Here is a 17745-nt window from a genome sequence, read left to right on the forward strand (position 1 = left end):
CTTTAATTTCCCAATTCCTTAGACTAACTCCCAATTTCAGAAACAAGGAGACAAAACTACAAAATTCACCTGCCAATCAACTTGTAGATATCCTGGATATATACTTCTGATAATATGTCTCCCATAATTGAAAATTTTAAGCCAGACCCAAGGAGTGCTCCCTTGTTTTCAAATAGTATATGGGACCTCTTATGTCTAGCTGCACAAGCAAAAAATGGTTAGTCACCTGATGACATTTCTACAATGCTGCACTTGTTAGAGACCTGACTGTGTGAAAGTAGTGCAGTGCAACTTGTCTGGAATCTTTCAGTCAGAAGTGGAAGTAGTATCACTGGGTCATCTGTGCACTTAATGGATAAATATTCATATCTTGTAAATAAACTCCCACCCTTAATGCTTACTGCCTCCATTGAAGCATAGTTAGTTTCCCAGCAACCTGATTTTCCAGGGTATAGGTTTCTGTTATAACACAGGATATTAAGGTTTTATCCCCTTATTACAGATGGTGTTCATCATTGGTTGCAAGTAAGAGCACAAAGCAATTCATCTTTTGCTTGTCTATATGCCAAAGTTTTAGATATGATACTACTAAATTTTTACTGGGATAACAATGGCTCATCTGTCTAATTTAAATTAAGATTCTATTTGTAAATGAATTATACTCATCAGATTAAATCCACAAGACACACAGACCATCCAGTAATGTGTGTTTCACACAGAAGCCAAAAACTCGTAAAGTATCTAACCTAATGCAATATAGCTACATTTATAATATTTTACAAGTCTTATTTGAACTGAATTAAATTGAATTTATTGTCATGTACTGAAGCAGTGAAAAGCTTTGTGTTGCGAGCAATACAGGCAGATCACAGAAATAGCATAGATGAGTAAATAATAGGTAAATAGTAGCAAAAACATAAACACAGGTCCAGGCAAATGTTAAAATGGAGTCCATTCAGTATTCGAACAGGAGGGTAGAAATTGTTACGAAACTGGCTGGTGCATGTGTTCTGACTTCTGTACCTTCTCTCCCATGGTAGAGGTTGTAGAAAAGCATTTCCTAGGTTGGCATGTCTGACATATGAGGAGAGATTGAGTCAGTTACGATTGCATTTACCCAATGGGAATGGCTCAGTTCAGGAAAGTTGGTCAGCATGGACCACTTGGGCCACAGGGTCTGTTTCCATGTTGTAGAACTCCATAATGCACCTAACGTTAATTGGTCATGCTAAATTACCCATAATCTGAGCCACATATCTTTGGAATGTGGGAGGAAACCCACGCAGACAGGTGGAGAATGTGCAAACTTCACACATCGAACCCAGGTCCCTAGTGCTATGATGCAGTGCTAACCACTGAGCCACCATACAACCCACTACCATAGTTGCTTGGGCCAAGCATAAACTGCTAATTATTTGCATACTGAATGCTTCAGTCAAAGCAAGTCATCACCACCCAAAAACTAAACTATTGGTCATATTTATGCTGAGACTGGGCTGTGAGTTGCTTAAAGCAAGGTTTCTGCCCCACTATACTGCAAGTCCTGCTTCATAAGTGCTGGACAATCAAATGGCCAGCAGCAAACCAACTGGACTTGAAGGTGAATCTGGGCTTTTGCTATGGGGCCAGGCTGAAAATGTGTTGCTGGAAAAGTGCAGCAGGTCAGGCAGCATCCAAGGAACAGGAGAATCGACATTTCGGGCATAAGCCCTTCTTCAGGGCTGACAGGGTCCAGTAAAGCGTGTAGGAGCACGTGTGAACAGAACAGGACTGACAGCACAGGCAATTAGCTGAATTTTATGACACAAACTTCTCAGCACTATTGTATTATTGGTAGATAATTCCTAACTCTGAAAACCAATTTCTGTGAGCAATTACTGTTAATGCAGAAGAGAGGAGCAGAAGCAGTATGATTTCCCCTCCAATTATACACGTGAACATTATTAACGATTATAATTAAGTGTCCTGTTTTTGATGCTTCAATAATAAGTTCAATAGAAAATTTGGAAGACTTTCTCAATTAAAGTTACATCTATCTTTTGCCATAGAACATAAGTGTAATCAGTTAATTACGACAGATTAATGCAAAATCAGAGAATGAACTACAGTTGTCTTTTGTCCCAAGGTAAAAAAATGTATTGATTTTGATCAAACTAGCAAGTGTAGATATGGCTACACTGATTCATTCTGCAGCCTTTTCCCAAACAGTGGAGTCACAATTAAAATGAAACAATCCCTGCACTGAATTGATGGAAATTCTGTCATATATATTACTGTACACTGCAACATGCAACCTAGAACACCTAGATATGAAATTATTTTGCATTAGTGTATATAAATAACAGGGCAGACTTGAAAAGTTCTTATATTTAGAAATGGTGTAGTCTTCATATCAATGTATTTTAAATGTATTTTATTAATATCCCTTTGTGCATATTTTAGTATACAACAGTTGTAAAACAATGAATACAATTAGATACAAAGTTATCAAGAGTTTTTGCAGTTTGACATTGATGGTAACCTGTTTGAGGGTTTATATACTCTTAAGATTAAAAACATTGTAAACAGCATGTTTTAAAAGAAAAAGGCAAGAGGAAAATTTATGTACAGCAGTCAACCACATTTATCTCGGGCTCAGAAAATAAACAACAATATTTAAAATTCATTTGTTTCAGGTGTTTTTATTTGATTTCAGATTTCTCCATTAGACTCTGGAAAACCAGATTTGGATTTAGCAAGCTAGCTCAATAAGTATTCTCATCTATAGTTTCATGTTGGATTGCTACATGCCTGGATACCTTTGTTCATCCACTGTTGTATGACTTTATACAGGTTAGTTTCCTCACACAATAGGTTATATTTCTCATGTTCTGAAAGTTATTACAGGAAAGATTGTGACTTGTCAGCACTACTTCAGCAAAATCACAGTTAAATTCAGAAAGATTCCACAAGTTGACAGGAACAACAAGACAGTGAATATTCAAGGAAAATTTGGGGGGAGGGGTGAAAAGTGCTGTTAAATCCAATACTTTGGAGAAAACAAAGTATTGGACTTTCCAACCGATTTCTGAATGTGTAAACAATAGGTTACACCACAGTAATGTTACTATTTAAAATCAAAATTGGAAAATGTACTCTATAAATAACACTTTAGAAGAACCTACCATTATCACATACATGACTAATTTCCTCCTTGCTACATAACCTCATGAGAAACTGTTAGTTCTTTCCATTGTACATTCCACCTCCATACTTTACTCAAGCACAATAAGAAAACAGATGGATTGGTGAGCAATTGATATTCAATAAAACTTAGGTTTAAAATTTATCTAGATGCAGATTATACCATTTCAAATTTCAACTGCAAACTTCCAATTATTCTTTTCTGATAAAGCATAGCCAAATAGAACCTATTTATGTATGTTAGTCCTATATGCTTCCAGATTGGATCTTTTGAATAACTCAACCACCCATAACAAGGCAGGTACAGTCAACCATTATGGGTGTCGTGAGAGGCAGCACATGGATTAAAGTTGTGATTTGTAAGGTTCCCAAATGGTAGGGAAAATAAACGTGAGACCTCAAAATGCCAGTGCAGCATGTAAACAAAGTTAAGCTAGAAACTGTTGCAGTAGAAGGACCTAAAGGATAAAGTCAAACCCAAAGTGTTCAGCAAAATTAAATAACATGGTATAATTTTTGTAGGTCTCTTTGTTCCAGGAGAGGTGACTGGATAGCTGGGATTGGGTTGGCAAAGGGCAGCAAATTTTGCTTACTTAAATCTTAAGTTCATTTTGTTGTTTCCCCAATTTTGGTTTGAAATCGACCAGCAATAGATATGATGTAATCAGTCAGCACTGGATTCCTAAAACTTTCAAGCTGGCATGAGCTGAATGGTTGATGTGTCAGGAATTTGGGCTTGATGTATGAAAACTAAAAGGGGAATAAAAAAGGATGATATATACAAGTTGGCCTGATGATTTCTGCCCTAATTTGTCATTTTCTATTCATAAGGATTTTATTGTTTTTGGTTATACCAGTCTTGTTATTGAGAAACAGTCCCAAGATTATATCCAGTGGAAATCCATTGAGGATGCTCAATAAATCTTAAGTGACAGATGTAGTTTTATTTATTTTTAAAATAAAACTCATACACCAACTGATGATTAATAAAAACAATTTAAAACACTTTTTTTTTAAACTTAAAGCAGAAATACTGACATTCTGAAACACAATCTCGTCAAGAAATGTAAAATGCAATACAAAAACAAAATTCAAATGTGTTGGAACCTCACACCAGGACCTAATATATGGAGAAAATTTGACATGTTTGAGCTCTTGAAATTACTTCAACATTTCTTTCTTAATTATCACAACATGTCAACAGCTAAAATACAGTACTGCCTTGTGGCATGTAAGCAGATCTCAGCAACAATTTTACCATTACTTTGATATCTGCAGTATCCTACTAATTGGAAGAGTACTATCTAATTGGAAGAAATAGGATTTCGGACTAGTCATAGGAATAACAATTAACTCAGGCCATGAAAAAAAGCATCCTTTAAAATGGCCCAGTATACTCAGAACGTGCATGCAGTATTTCAGTATTTCTTTCTCTTTCTGTGTTTAAATATTTAAGTGTAACCAAGAGCCAACTCATGTAATGATAAAGGTTGTGGAGTTCAGAATTATCTCCTTACAGAGGACGAGGTAGGGGTTGGAGGGGAGTGAAAAAGTGATCACATAATTTTGCACTTACACATTTTATGTATTTCTGCAAAGCACTCAACATAACACCATCTGCTATGTATAGAATCCAGAATTTCTTTTAATAAAATTCTAGATCTTGCTTAATTAGCTGAATTTTCTTTTCTTCCATTTGCCTACGTTTTTCAGTTGTCCAACTTCTGGTTTCAAAAGGTTCTGGTTTTAAAGACATTCAGATAGGGGCTCTAACCTCCTGGATTAAATATTTTAATTAATAACACAATCATTTACAGTTCATGTGCTGATTGGTTATCAAATCAGACTTTTGAAATTTCTGGCTGATCAAAATAGGGTATTTGACGGATGTCACATCCATGATAGGTATGTCTGCAGTAAAGAACAGAAAAAGCTTTCAATTGCCTCATTTTGTTTTGTCAGTGTAGGAACATGCTTAACCAGCTGGATGCAGACTTGCTGTAGGGGAAGGCTAGCTATACAAAGGGAACAGAGCATAGACCACCACATGTGCTCCCAGCAATATACATGAGAACTGACACCTCCCAGACTCCTAAAACACTTATGCAGGAAGGAGGACTTACACAAACACATTTCCTTCATTTCTGATGGGATGAAAAATATACCAATTCAACATTTCTTCGCCACCCCACATGTTACATCATTTTTTATTAACATGGACTATTTTGATTTAAGACAACTATAATACTCCAAGTCATAAATAAACCAGTGTCTCTACCTTTAATCCCAAACACTATAAACTGTAATGCATTTTTCCTTTTCCTGACCTGAGCCATTTTACTTTGGCCTCATGGCAAAAGAACAATGGACCTGGTTTCTAAGCAGGTGGCAAAAAAAATCCAGTGTTAGGCAGTGAAATATTATTCTTAATGCCTGAGCTACCAGCCCATTTATTGAAGCGAAATACTGAAATTCAAGAAATTAGTTAGTACACAAGGTTTTTTTTTAAATCTTGGAAAAGTAAATCATGATTTCCAAGCATCAAAATGGAACAATGACAAAAAATGCCTTCAGTCAACAGATTAATTGACCAAGATTAAAAATCATCTGCATCAATTCACGCAAACCATCAGTAACAATTACACAATTCAACTGAACAATAGAACGTGTACATAAAAGATACAGCCAGAATCAGTGAGTTTTAATAAAGGAACATAGTAAAATGTACAAAGATGATCCTGTACTTTAATCTATAAATTTTTTTGTTATTTTTAATCCATTGTGTGAAATCTCTTATGAGAAACACTTTCCATGCTCTCTGACAGTCTGGCTATCCCGCAATAGTAGCGCTGTAATAGTCCTGAACTAACTACAACTAGCAGCTTCTTGCTAACTAAGATACTACATGATTGGCTCCATTACTTGATTTGGTCATTTCAACTAAACTTTACTCAGAACGTACCATACATATTAGAAATAGAATGAAGTTTTTCTCAGCTTTCCTAACTATTTTAGTTGTAACTATTTATGTAGCAAAGATGTCATAATTAATGATTTATGATCACTGAAGTTGTAGTTGTTTTAGACCAGTACTTATGAATCATAAACCAAAGTATATTAGCTGCTATGAAAACAAACTTCTCTCTGCCAATAATATAAAAACAGTGACAGATTTGACTAGTTTCTCATCAGGGTCATCTTAATTTGGAAAAGGTAGGAGATAGGAGCTTCCTCCTGACAGTCTTGAATGTAGGCAATTTTGCCTCCTGAAGCAACTGGAAGTGACAGTATTTACTGCAGTAACTTGAAGCACTCTCCAACCTTTTTTTTCCTGCTTAAAGAGGATATTGTGGCTATGAAGGATAATCGAACAGTAAGGATGCTTAAGGATCACGTAAACCTTAACACCAGGTTGTAGACTTGAAGGTCTGGATTAATATTTTAAATTTGAGTCTAAAAATCTTGATGAAAAATGACAGGCGACCAATCCATCCTTATTTTTTATCATCCTTCAAGAAACATATACATTCACACATGGACACTGACACACGTGTTTGGGTTCAAGTCTGAATTCAAAGTTGTAGTTCTCAAAATTCCCAGAGTGCCAGGCAATGATACAAATACTCCAGAACATTATACCACATGTAGCCTGAAAGAAATCCCATTAGTTGTACAAAGAAGAGCCACAAAGGGTCAAGGGTCATAGCTCTGGAAGTTGCTACAGTTTGACCTTTGGGAGGAGGGAATGCTCCTGTAAAACAAAACAAAAATTCTCTTTCAGTTTTCTTAGTAATTTCATAAAAGGTGGCATGTTCTGTTTAATCTGATGAATAAACCATTTTCAAGAATCAATATTCTCTTTCCACTCTATAATATTTCTTCTTCCACCAAATCTGGTGGAACTATAGATTTATTGTAATTGATGATGTCATACTGTTGTTACAGATGATCAGGGCATAAACATCTTAAGGACAGGAATGCTATTTCCACCCTTTTCAAGATGGGAAAGGCATTATGCTAAACCCCATTCGGCAGAGCAGCCTAAAAACCTTATCAACAGCCAAAGCTGCATTAATTTTAGCCTCTTATTCATGCTACTAGATGTACAAGACAGTAGATAAACAATGCAGCCTTATTAATAAACTTGTTCAAAATAAATTCATTTGTAATACAAAGATTGTGCATTGGTGAAAAAGGACAGTTTGTCAAGGCTTCTTGTTTTGCATTCATCAGGATAATTTGCAAGAATTACCAAGTAAAGGGAAAACAACATTTATACTGGATAACAGGATAGTATTGTTTGGTTGGCAAGTGGACTCTGATTAGTAGAAGTGTTGTGATTAAAAAAAAACACACCACATAGAGGACTGATAGTTAACTGCCAAGTTTTCTTTAAATTCTAAATGAGGCTGGTTGACTGATCAGTGAAGGTACTTCCCTGAGAAATTAAAGGAACAATTGTCACCCATTTTGTTGAAATGAAACAGGCACAGTGCACCAATGCGTCTTCTATCTGCAAAGAACAGGCCTGATGTATAAATATATGTAGCTTCCCATGCACACAAATGTGCTACACAGAGCCGAATTAACAATCCTACATTGGGTTGTCAACTTAATTATTCACATACTGAGGATTATTTAGCAAAAACTGTCCAAACACAGAATTACATCTCATGTTGGACACTGTTTCAAGCTCTGCAAGCATAGGCTGGTTGTGTGTGGCCAAAATGTTGCTTGTTGTCAACAGCTGGATAGATATCACAACACTTTGGGAATATATGGTGTGCATACCTAGCAATACACTGGTAGCTTTACATCTTGCTCAAACTTCTCACTTTATATTAAGTACAAACCTGCGAACGGACCCAAAGCCATCTCATTTGTTGCTGAAAAGTGCTCTGTCTCAAACACTGAGCCAACAGTAAACTGTTTCATACAGTCACTGCAGTAGTGACACGAGTGGTATTTGTCACTAATAAACTGCTAAAATCAAGCTCGAAAGACTTTCTGCTTACAACATAAATGAGCAATGTGGTTAATGAATTTCAATGCCGATGTGGTGCTATATAAGCTACAATTTTCAAGGACTGGCAAATCATATCAAACAGCATATCTCTCTGACTGTTCACAACAAGCAGAGTGCTGATCATGCCTATGCTTGCAAAACTGAAGTGTCCAACATTACTTACAATTCCACAAATTGACAAAATTTGCTAAATAATTATTAATACATGTCTAGCAGGGTCAACTCACCAACTAATCAACATTCTCCTCAGAGTATAAATGTTGTTTCTGTTTACTTGCATTCAAGGATAATTCACAAGAAATAGCAAGATGAGAAACTTCAACAAAATTTATTTATTTCACCAATATCCAAAATATAAATGTCAACATGTTGTCCTTATATAAAGGAGATTCTATTGTAATGAAGTCTTCGCTCATTTTGCCTTCTTTGTGGTTTCTTATTGGGCATCGAAAAGCAAAATGGTATTCATTTATAACAATATATTCATAACATGAAGATTTATGTCACAATGTGTGCGCAGATTAATGTGATCTTGTATTTTTTTTCTGAAAGATGAGCTAAAACTAATTTGAGAAGGCATTGCAAAAGGTCAGTTTCCACAAACCCCACAGAGATGATGATGAACAATATCCTAAATATTACTCCATCTTCATTTGCAGATTTTAAAATTACTTTTAAACAGTTTTAATAAAAATTTTAACGACCTCAAAAGTTCCCTGAAATTTCTTGAAGGTTGCGATGTGATCACTGTTCATGTATGAGAAGACAAACAGTTGTCAAACTACTTTAAATCAGTGGAACCACAGTTAAACTTCAATCTTTTCCACATTCATCACCTTTGCAACAGATTACTAAAATTGTTCATATTGTGTTCTTTTTGGGCTGGATTTTTGTTTTGTATTCCTCCTTTGGACCGGCCTGTTCTGTCTTGTAAAATATACTAACTTACCGAGCCACAGCTGTTGTCAGCTCTGTGCTTTCCCAAGATGCTGAACACAACTATAATTAGATCTCAAAATTCTCAAAGCCTCAGGCAATGATTCAAATACTTCAGAGTATTACAACACAGAACAAGTAAGAAATCCCATGAGGTATACCATTAGAGCCATAAAGGGCTGAGGGTGCAGCTCTGGAAGTCACTGTTGTTCAACACTGTCCTCCAGATCCCCAGAGTGATCTGGAAATTGTCTGCAATAATGGAAAATTTTGCCACAAAACTTATTATTAACTTCATAGATGCTCCAGAAAAGAGAGAGGCAGAATTTAATCACCTGAGCGTAGGTGCCAGTGGACGACCCAGAAGTGAGCAACATTACTGCTATTGGCAGGAACGCTAAGTCATTAACATTAATGCAGTCGAGACATGGTGCCGGGTCAATTGTGTCGTGGGGTAGGGAGATGCCAACCTATCCCTACAGTCTATGGTCCAACCAGAATACAGTGCTTACAAGCCAACAGCATCAATTTTGTAAAAGCAATGTATCACAATTTTTTTTTAAAGCAAAAAAAATTTTGACTTTGCAAAAATATAAAGTTATTAAAAATACAACCAATAACAAAATATCAGTATAATAAAGAGAAAAAAACAAAAGTTACAATACAACTACTGTCTACTAGCTACTTACCTACCCTATAATACAAAACAAAACCTAACACTGTACAAAACAACACCAATAAATAAGTGAAGTGACTAATAGATTAAAAAAAAAGCAAAAAAAACAAAATTGCTGTGCTCGGCGCAAAGCTCCCAAACAAAAGAATGGAGTATTGTATATATACACCTGTATCAACTCAGGAGTCTCCCCTCCAGGGCCCAGGCCTCAACAAACCTAACCGTTCTGGTTAAACAAATACCCTCGTTAAAATAGCTAACAAATCTATATCCAAATAACACAAATAGGGCTGCCATGTCTTACAAAATTGGCCTGTTGTGTGGTACACACATTTGTAAAAACGTCCAAGGGAATGTGCTCCATAATTAATTTCCTCCGTCCCAGCAAGCCCGGCGGGTTCTCAGAACGCAACTTATCAGAATATTCTTCTGTGCACGGTAATCAAGAACATTAATTACTTCCTTCCCACGCCCGGCTAAAGACGATAACTTTGGTAGATCCAAGAGGAAAGATATCAGGTCTACTTTAACTTCAGTCCTCAATACCCTCCTGATCTCTCCTGCAACTGCGCTCCAATAAACACTGAGCCTGTGGCATGTTCAGAAGCAATGGGTAAGAGTATCTCCACTTACTTTACATTTGGGGCGCAATGAAGACACCCCTTTTTTAAACTTAGCCAGATGAACCCTGTGCAGAACTTGACTGCATATCGCATGTCCTATTACAGATTGAAATCTGTATCACCATCTTAAATCATGCCACCCACCACATTCTGCACAGATGTTCCAGACCTCCAGTCTCATATCTATTCGATCAATATCATGCAGTAGAGAATGGCCAATACATAAATAGCTCTAACAGGACAGAGCATGATCACACAGTTCAGCAATATCTTCCTGATGTGTAGCCTAAAGGCAAACTTGTTGCAGCTTCCATCACATTTGATCACACATGCCAGAAGCGGATGTGGAACTGGTCAGATAGCAGAATAACAGGGCAATTGGAGATAGCGAAATAGGAGTACAGAAAGAAAAGTGCAAAGTAGTATTGAGAGTTTGGTTGCCACCACAGGGCAGAAAGGAAACTTCAGAAAGATAGGAAGAGGAGTTGTGAATGTCAAAAACATAATAGCTGTATTCTCCAATATAGGAGTGGCAGCCTGTTTCATCATCAAAACCATTCAGAGGTGGAGGTGATGGTGGTGGTGGGGAGTGGGAGGCAAGAAGTGGCTAGGGGCAGTCAAAACGGTAGTCAAGGTCATTGTAATCAGCAGCCTGCTTCCACCTCACCTGCAGATATTGGAGTTGCCCCAGACTGCAACATTTATAAATGCATGAGAAAGTGCACACACATTTTCCTCAGTGCTGTATGTGGTTAGTCTTAGACTATAAAACATAGGAACAGAAAGAGGCTAGTCAGCCCATTTAGTGTTCTTCACAATTCATTGAGATTGTGGCTGATCTGTTAATCCTCAATTCCACTTACCTGCCTTTCCCTCAAAATACTCAATTCCCTTAGTGATTAAACATCTGTTTATCTCACCCTTGAATATACATAAACAACCGAGCTTTGACAGCTCTCAGTGGTAATGAATTCCACAAATTCACTACAAAGAAGAATTATGCAAAAAAGAAATTCTTTCTCCCCTCTGTCACAAGTGGGTGACTCCTTATTCTGCCCTCTGGTCCTAGATCTCACCAGAAGGAGAAAGAACCTTTCCACAACGATCTTGTGAAGTCTCTCAAGAATTTTACATGTTTTAATACAGTCACTTCTCATTCATCTCACCCCCAAAGAGTACAGGCCCAACTAACTCAACCTCATAAGGCAATTCCTCCATAACTGGGATCAACTTGGTGAACGTTCTATGGGACTACCTCCAATCACAGAATATTCTACCTTTGATAAGGGGACCAAAATGGTTAATGATACTCTAGTTTAGATTTTGAATCATTAGGGAAAAAGATAAGGATGGGCTAGAATAAAAGTTCTAAACTGAGGAAAGGTTAATAAAACAAAGATATGTTATGATTGACCCAAGTGGATTAGGAACAACTACTTGCAGAAGAAATATGTCACAGCAATGAGAGGCATCAAGATGAAAACAGTAAGCGTATACAACAAACATATTCCTGTAAAGACAAAGGGTGGAACCAAGTCCCAAGAATCCTGCATGTCAAAGGCATAATGATAAGGATTAAGAAAAAAGAAGCTTATAGCAGATAGTGAGAGAACAACCCTGAGTGGAGGAGGGGAACTTAAAAGCAAATGGGGATAGGAAAGAGTGTATGACAGGATGAATAAAAGAAAATGTAAAGAGATTAAGAGCAAGGGTCATTAGATACCATTGAGGTAATGTGTATGTGGACCCAGAAGACATGAGCATAATCTTCAATGAGCTGGTGTTGGTCTTCACAATGGAAGAGGATGATTCAGGTATAGATGTCAGGTGGAGAGCAGAAATATTAGAAGAAATTAACAGAGAGAGAGAGAGGAGGTACTTGCTGGCTTTACAGCTTTAAAAAAAGGTGGATAAATCTGCAGCTTCAGATGTATTTCACACTGTTCAGTGAGAAAAGGTAGAAGTTATCATAGGCCCTGGCAGTCATTCTCAAATCCTCTTTGGCCACGGGTGAGGTGCCAGAGGACTGCAGGAGTATGAATATTGCTTCACTATTTACTAAAGAAAGGTAGAGATAGACCAATAGTTTACAAGCTAGGTAGTTTAACCTTGGTGGTGGGGAACTTATTAAAAAGAATAATGAGCGACTGAGTATGTCTACACCTGGAGAATCATTAATTAATCAGGAATAGACGGCATGGATTGCTTAACGTAAAATCATGTTTGACAGATTTGATTGAATAGTTTGAGGAGATAATCAGGAGTGTCAATGAGGGTAATGCATTTGATGTGGTTTACATGAGCTTCAGCCTTTTTACGAGGTCCCTCATAGCAGATTGAGATCCAGCATCAAGCATACTTAATGAGATGTCAACTTGAAGCTCCCAAATGTGTGTGCCAAATAACATAAGTAACTAATAGACAGAGCTAAGTGATCCCACAGCCAACTGATCAGACCTAAGCTCTGAAATCTGGCCACATCTAGTCGTGAATGGTGGTGGACAATTAAACATCTCACTGGACACTCCACAAATATCCCCATCCACAATGATGGGAGAGCCCAACACATCAGTGCAAAAAATAAGGCTGAAGTACTTGCTGCAATCTTCAGCCAGAAGTGCTGATCCATCTCTGCCTCCACCTCAACCTCACAGATAGCAGTCTTCAGCCAATTCAATTCACTCCAAATAGTATTAAGAAACAGTTGGAGACACTGGATACTGCAAAGGCTATGGGCCCTGACAATATTCCAACAATTGGACTGACGACTTATACTCCAGAAACTGCCACACTACCCCTAACCCAAGCTCTTCCAGTACAAAGTTACAACATTGGCATCCACCTAATGTGGAAAATTGGCTAGGTATATCCTGTACCCAAAAAGCAGGACAAATCCAACCCAGCCAATTACAGTCCCATTAGTCTACTCTCGACTATCAGTAAAGCGAAGGAAGATGCCATCAAGCAGCAATTGCTCAGCGACAACCAGTTTGGGTTCTGCCAAGGTCACTCAGCTCATGACCTCGGTACAGCCTTTAGTTCAAACACGGACAAAAGAACTGAATTCTAGAAGTGAGGTGAGAGAGTGTCAGCCCTTAGTCGAATACAGCTTTGACACTGAGTGTCGCATCGAGGAGCCCCCACGCCGATCTCCGCCCCACGCCTAACCCTGCCACCACCAGGTACTAGCACCTAGCCCTGCCATATTTTTACCATCCCTCCAGACCTCCCCCTCTCTGAGGATGAAAGATCAGTCCTCAGCAGAGGCCTCACATTCATCCCCCTACGTTCCCGGATTAACAAATTCAACACGTGGCGAGATATCGAGCATTTCTTCCGCCACCTCTGACTCCGCGCCTACTTCTTCAACCAGGACTCCCGCCCACCCTCTGATGACCCCTTCTCCTGCCTCCAACACACCCTGTGCTGGCCTCATACCTGCCTTTGATCTCGATAGCCAACTGCCGCCGCGACATTGACCGCCTCAACCTGTCCACACTTCTCACCCATTCCAACCTCTCACCCTCACAATGTGCAGCCCTCGACTCCAATCCCAACCTCACCATCAAACCGGCAGACAAGGGAGGCGCGGTGGTAGTTTGGCACACCGATCTTTGTATTGCTGAGGCTAAACACCAGCTCGCGGACACCACCTCCTCCGCTGCATCTGCTCTCTTGACCATGACCCCACCTCCCACCACCAAACCATCATCTCCCAGACCATCCATAACCTCATCAACTCAGGGGATCTCCCATCCACCGCCTACAACCTCAGTCCCACAATCCTGCACCACCCGTTTCTACCTCCTGCCCAAAATCCACAAACCTGACTGCCTCGGCCGACCCATTGTCTCAGCCTGCTCCTGCCCCACCGAACACATCTCTGCATACCTCAACACGGTCCTGTCCCCATTAGTCCAAGAACTCCCCACCTACGTTCGGGACACCACCCACACCCCCCGCCTCCTCCATGATTTTCGTTTCCCCGGCCCCCAACGCCTTATCTTCACCATGGACATCCAGTCCCTATACACCTCCATCCCCCATCACGAAGGCCTCAAAGCCCTCCGCTTCTTCCTTCCCTGCCGAACCAACCACTACCCTTTCACTGATACCTTCCTTCGACTGACTGAACTTGTCCTCACTCTGAGCAACTTCTCTTTCCAATCCTCCCACTTCCTCCAAACCAAAGGAGTAGCCATGGGCACCCGCATGGGCCCCAGGTATGCCTGCCTCTTCGTAGGATATGTGGAACAGTCCATCTTCCGCAGCTACACTAACACCACCCCCCACCTTTTCCTCCGCTACATCGAAGACTGTATCGGCGCCACCTCATGCTCCAAGGAGGTTGAACAGTTCATCCACTTTACTAACACCTTCCACCCCAACCTCAAATTTACCTGGACCGTCTCAGACTCCTCCCTCCCTTTCCTAGACCTCTCCATTTCTATCTCAGGCAACCACCTCAACACAGACATTTACTATAAACCAACCGACTCCCACAGCTACCTAGATTACATCTCCTCCCACCCTTCCCTCTGTAAAAATGCCATCCCATATTCCCAATTCCTTTGCCTCCACCGCATCTGCTCCCAGGAGGACCAATTCCAATACCGAACAACCCAGATGGCCTCCTTCTTCAAAGACCACAATTTCCCCTCAGATGTGGTTGACGATGCTCTCCACCGCATCTCCTCCACTTCCACCCCGCCCCTCCAAACCCAGAGCCCCACTGGTCCTCACCTACCACCCTGCCAACCTCCAGATACATTGTATCATCCTTCGTCATTTCTGCCACCTCCAAACAGACCCCACCACCAAGGATATATTTCTTTCCCCTCCCCATGAGCGTCGGAAAGACCACTCCCTCCGCGACTCCCTCGTCAGGTCCACACCCCCCACCAACCCAACCTCCACTCCTGGCACCTTCCCCTGCAACCGCAAGAAATGCAAAACTTGCGCACACACCTCCCCCCTCACTTCCCACCAAGGCCACAAGGGATTCTTCCATATCCATCACAAATTCACCTGCACCTCCACACATACATCAATTATTACATTCGCTGCACCCAATGTGGCCTCCTCTACATTGAGGAGACATGCCGCCCATTTGCAGAACATTTCAGAGAACACCTCTGGGACAACCGCACCAACCAACCCAACCGCCCTGTGGCTGAACACTAACTCCTACTCCTACCCCCCCCCCCCCCCTCCACCTCCACCAAGGACATGCAGATCCTTGGCCTTCTCCATCACCAGACCATAGGACACGACACCTGGAGGAACAGCGCCTCATCTTCCGCCTAGGAACCCTCCAACCACAAGGGATGAATGTAGATTTCTCCAGCTTCCTCATTTCCCCTTCCCCCACCTTATCTCAGTCCCAACCCTCTGACTCAGCACCGCCTTCTTGACCTGCAATCTTCTTCCCGATCTCTCCATCCCCCGCCCCCTCTCCGGCCTATCACCCTCACCTTAAGCTCCTTCCACCTATCGCATTCCCAATGCCCTTCCCCCAAGTCTCTCCTCCCTACCTATTATCTTAGCCTGCTTGACACACCTTCCTCATTCCTGAAGAAGGGCTTATGCCTGAAACATCGATTCTCCTGCTCCTTTGATGCTCCCTGACCTGCTCCGCTTTTCCAGCAACACATTTTTAAGCTCTGATCTCCAGCATTTGCAGTCCTCATTTTCTCCTCAGTGATAGGCAACATGGTTTTGTGTGATGGGAGATTGTGCCTTACCAACTTAAGGGAGTTCTTTGAGGAAGTGACCAAGTTGATAGTTGAAGAAACAGCTGTAGATGTCATATACATGGACTTTAGGAAGGCATTTGATAAGGTTCCCCATGTTAAACTAATGGAGAAAGTGATGTCACACGGTGTACAGGGTGTTCTAGCTAGATGGATAAAGAACTGGTTGAGCAAAAGGAGACAGTGGTACTTGAAGGGAGTTTCTCAAAATGGAGGAAGGTGACCAGTGGTGTTCCACAGGGATCAGTGCTGGGGCCACTGTTGTTTGTGATATATGTAAATGGCCTGGAAGAGGGCATTGTTGGTCTGATCAGTAAGTTTGCAGATGACACGAAGATTGACAGAGTAGCAGAAAGCATAGGGGACTGGTAAAGATTACAGGAGAATATAGATAGACTGGAGAGTTGGGCGAAGAAGTGGCAGATTGAGTTCAATCCAGGCAAATGTGAGGTGATGCATTTTGGGAAGTGTAATTCTAGAACCAACTGTACTGTAAACGGAAAAGCCTTGGGTAAAGTTGATGAGCAGAGAGATCTGGGAGTTCAGGTCCATTATACCCTGAAGGTGGCTGCACAGGTGGATAGAGTGGTCAAGACGGCATATGGTATGCTTGCCTTCATTGGAATGGGTATTGAGGTCAGGTCACGTTAAAATTGTACAAGATTTTGGTTCAGCCACATTTAGAATACAGTGTACAGTTCTGGTCACCACATTACCAAAAGGATGTGGATGCTTTGGAGAGGGTGCAGAGAAAGTTTACAATGATGTTGCCTGGTATGGAAGGTGCAAGCTGTGAAGAGAGGTTGAGTAGGTTAGGATTATTTTGATTAGAAGAAAGGAGATTGAGGTCTACAAAATCATGAAGGGGATAGAGATAAGCTTTTTTCCCCAGGGTGAAGGATTCAGTAACAAGAGGTCATGCGTTCAAGGTGAGAAGTGAAAAGTTTAAGGGGGATAAATGTGAAAAGTATTTTACGCAGAGGGTAACATGTTGCCAGCAGAGGTGGTAGATGCAGGCACAGTAGATTCATTTAAGGTACGTCTGGACAAATGCATGAGTAGGTGGGGAGTAGGGGTATACAGATGTTTAGGAATTGGCCGATAGGTATAGACAATGGATTTGGATCAGCTCAACCTTGGAAGGCCAAAGAGCCTGTTCCTGGGCTGTACATTTTCTTTGTTCTATCTAGCAGTATTGTTTAATGATTAAAATATGAAGGTTTTCCAAAGTACTTTTTCAATAAAATAATTAAAGGGTTGAATAGTAGAACTGAGTAATAAAGTTCCAGATTAAGAAAAATATTAATTACTGGTTCTAAGCCTAAGATTGGGCTACTTCAAATTAGGTCATGATTCAAATTTTGTTAAACTCAGAAGGATGACCTTTGTGAATCACAAGCAGACATTAATGTCAACACTGCTGAGCTTTCAGAAAAGCTTCAGAATGATTTTGTAATGTAATGGTTTATTTGTCTTCTCCTGAAACACTGACCATTTGAGAATTAAGAAAACCAGACCTTGCAGAGGAGATAGTTTTCAGCTATTCTA

General features: G+C 40.2%; 1 protein-coding gene across 7 annotated transcripts in view; it reads right to left on the reverse strand.

Annotated features, from left to right (window-relative positions):
• Positions 1-2398: 2398 nt before the first annotated feature.
• The window catches only part of lpgat1 (lysophosphatidylglycerol acyltransferase 1), a 118100-nt gene continuing 102753 nt past the window's right edge, over positions 2399-17745 (reverse strand). For all 7 annotated transcript variants that reach the window (XM_072580836.1, XM_072580835.1, XM_072580834.1 and 4 more), the window contains one exon: positions 2399-6934. In XM_072580836.1, the coding sequence (XP_072436937.1) occupies positions 6771-6934 (164 nt within the window). In that variant the 3' untranslated portion in view covers positions 2399-6770. The remainder of the gene's footprint in view (positions 6935-17745) is intronic.

This window comes from Chiloscyllium punctatum, chromosome 11 (assembly GCF_047496795.1).
Source record: "Chiloscyllium punctatum isolate Juve2018m chromosome 11, sChiPun1.3, whole genome shotgun sequence".
In the NCBI taxonomy this organism is placed as follows: Eukaryota; Metazoa; Chordata; class Chondrichthyes; order Orectolobiformes; family Hemiscylliidae; genus Chiloscyllium; species Chiloscyllium punctatum.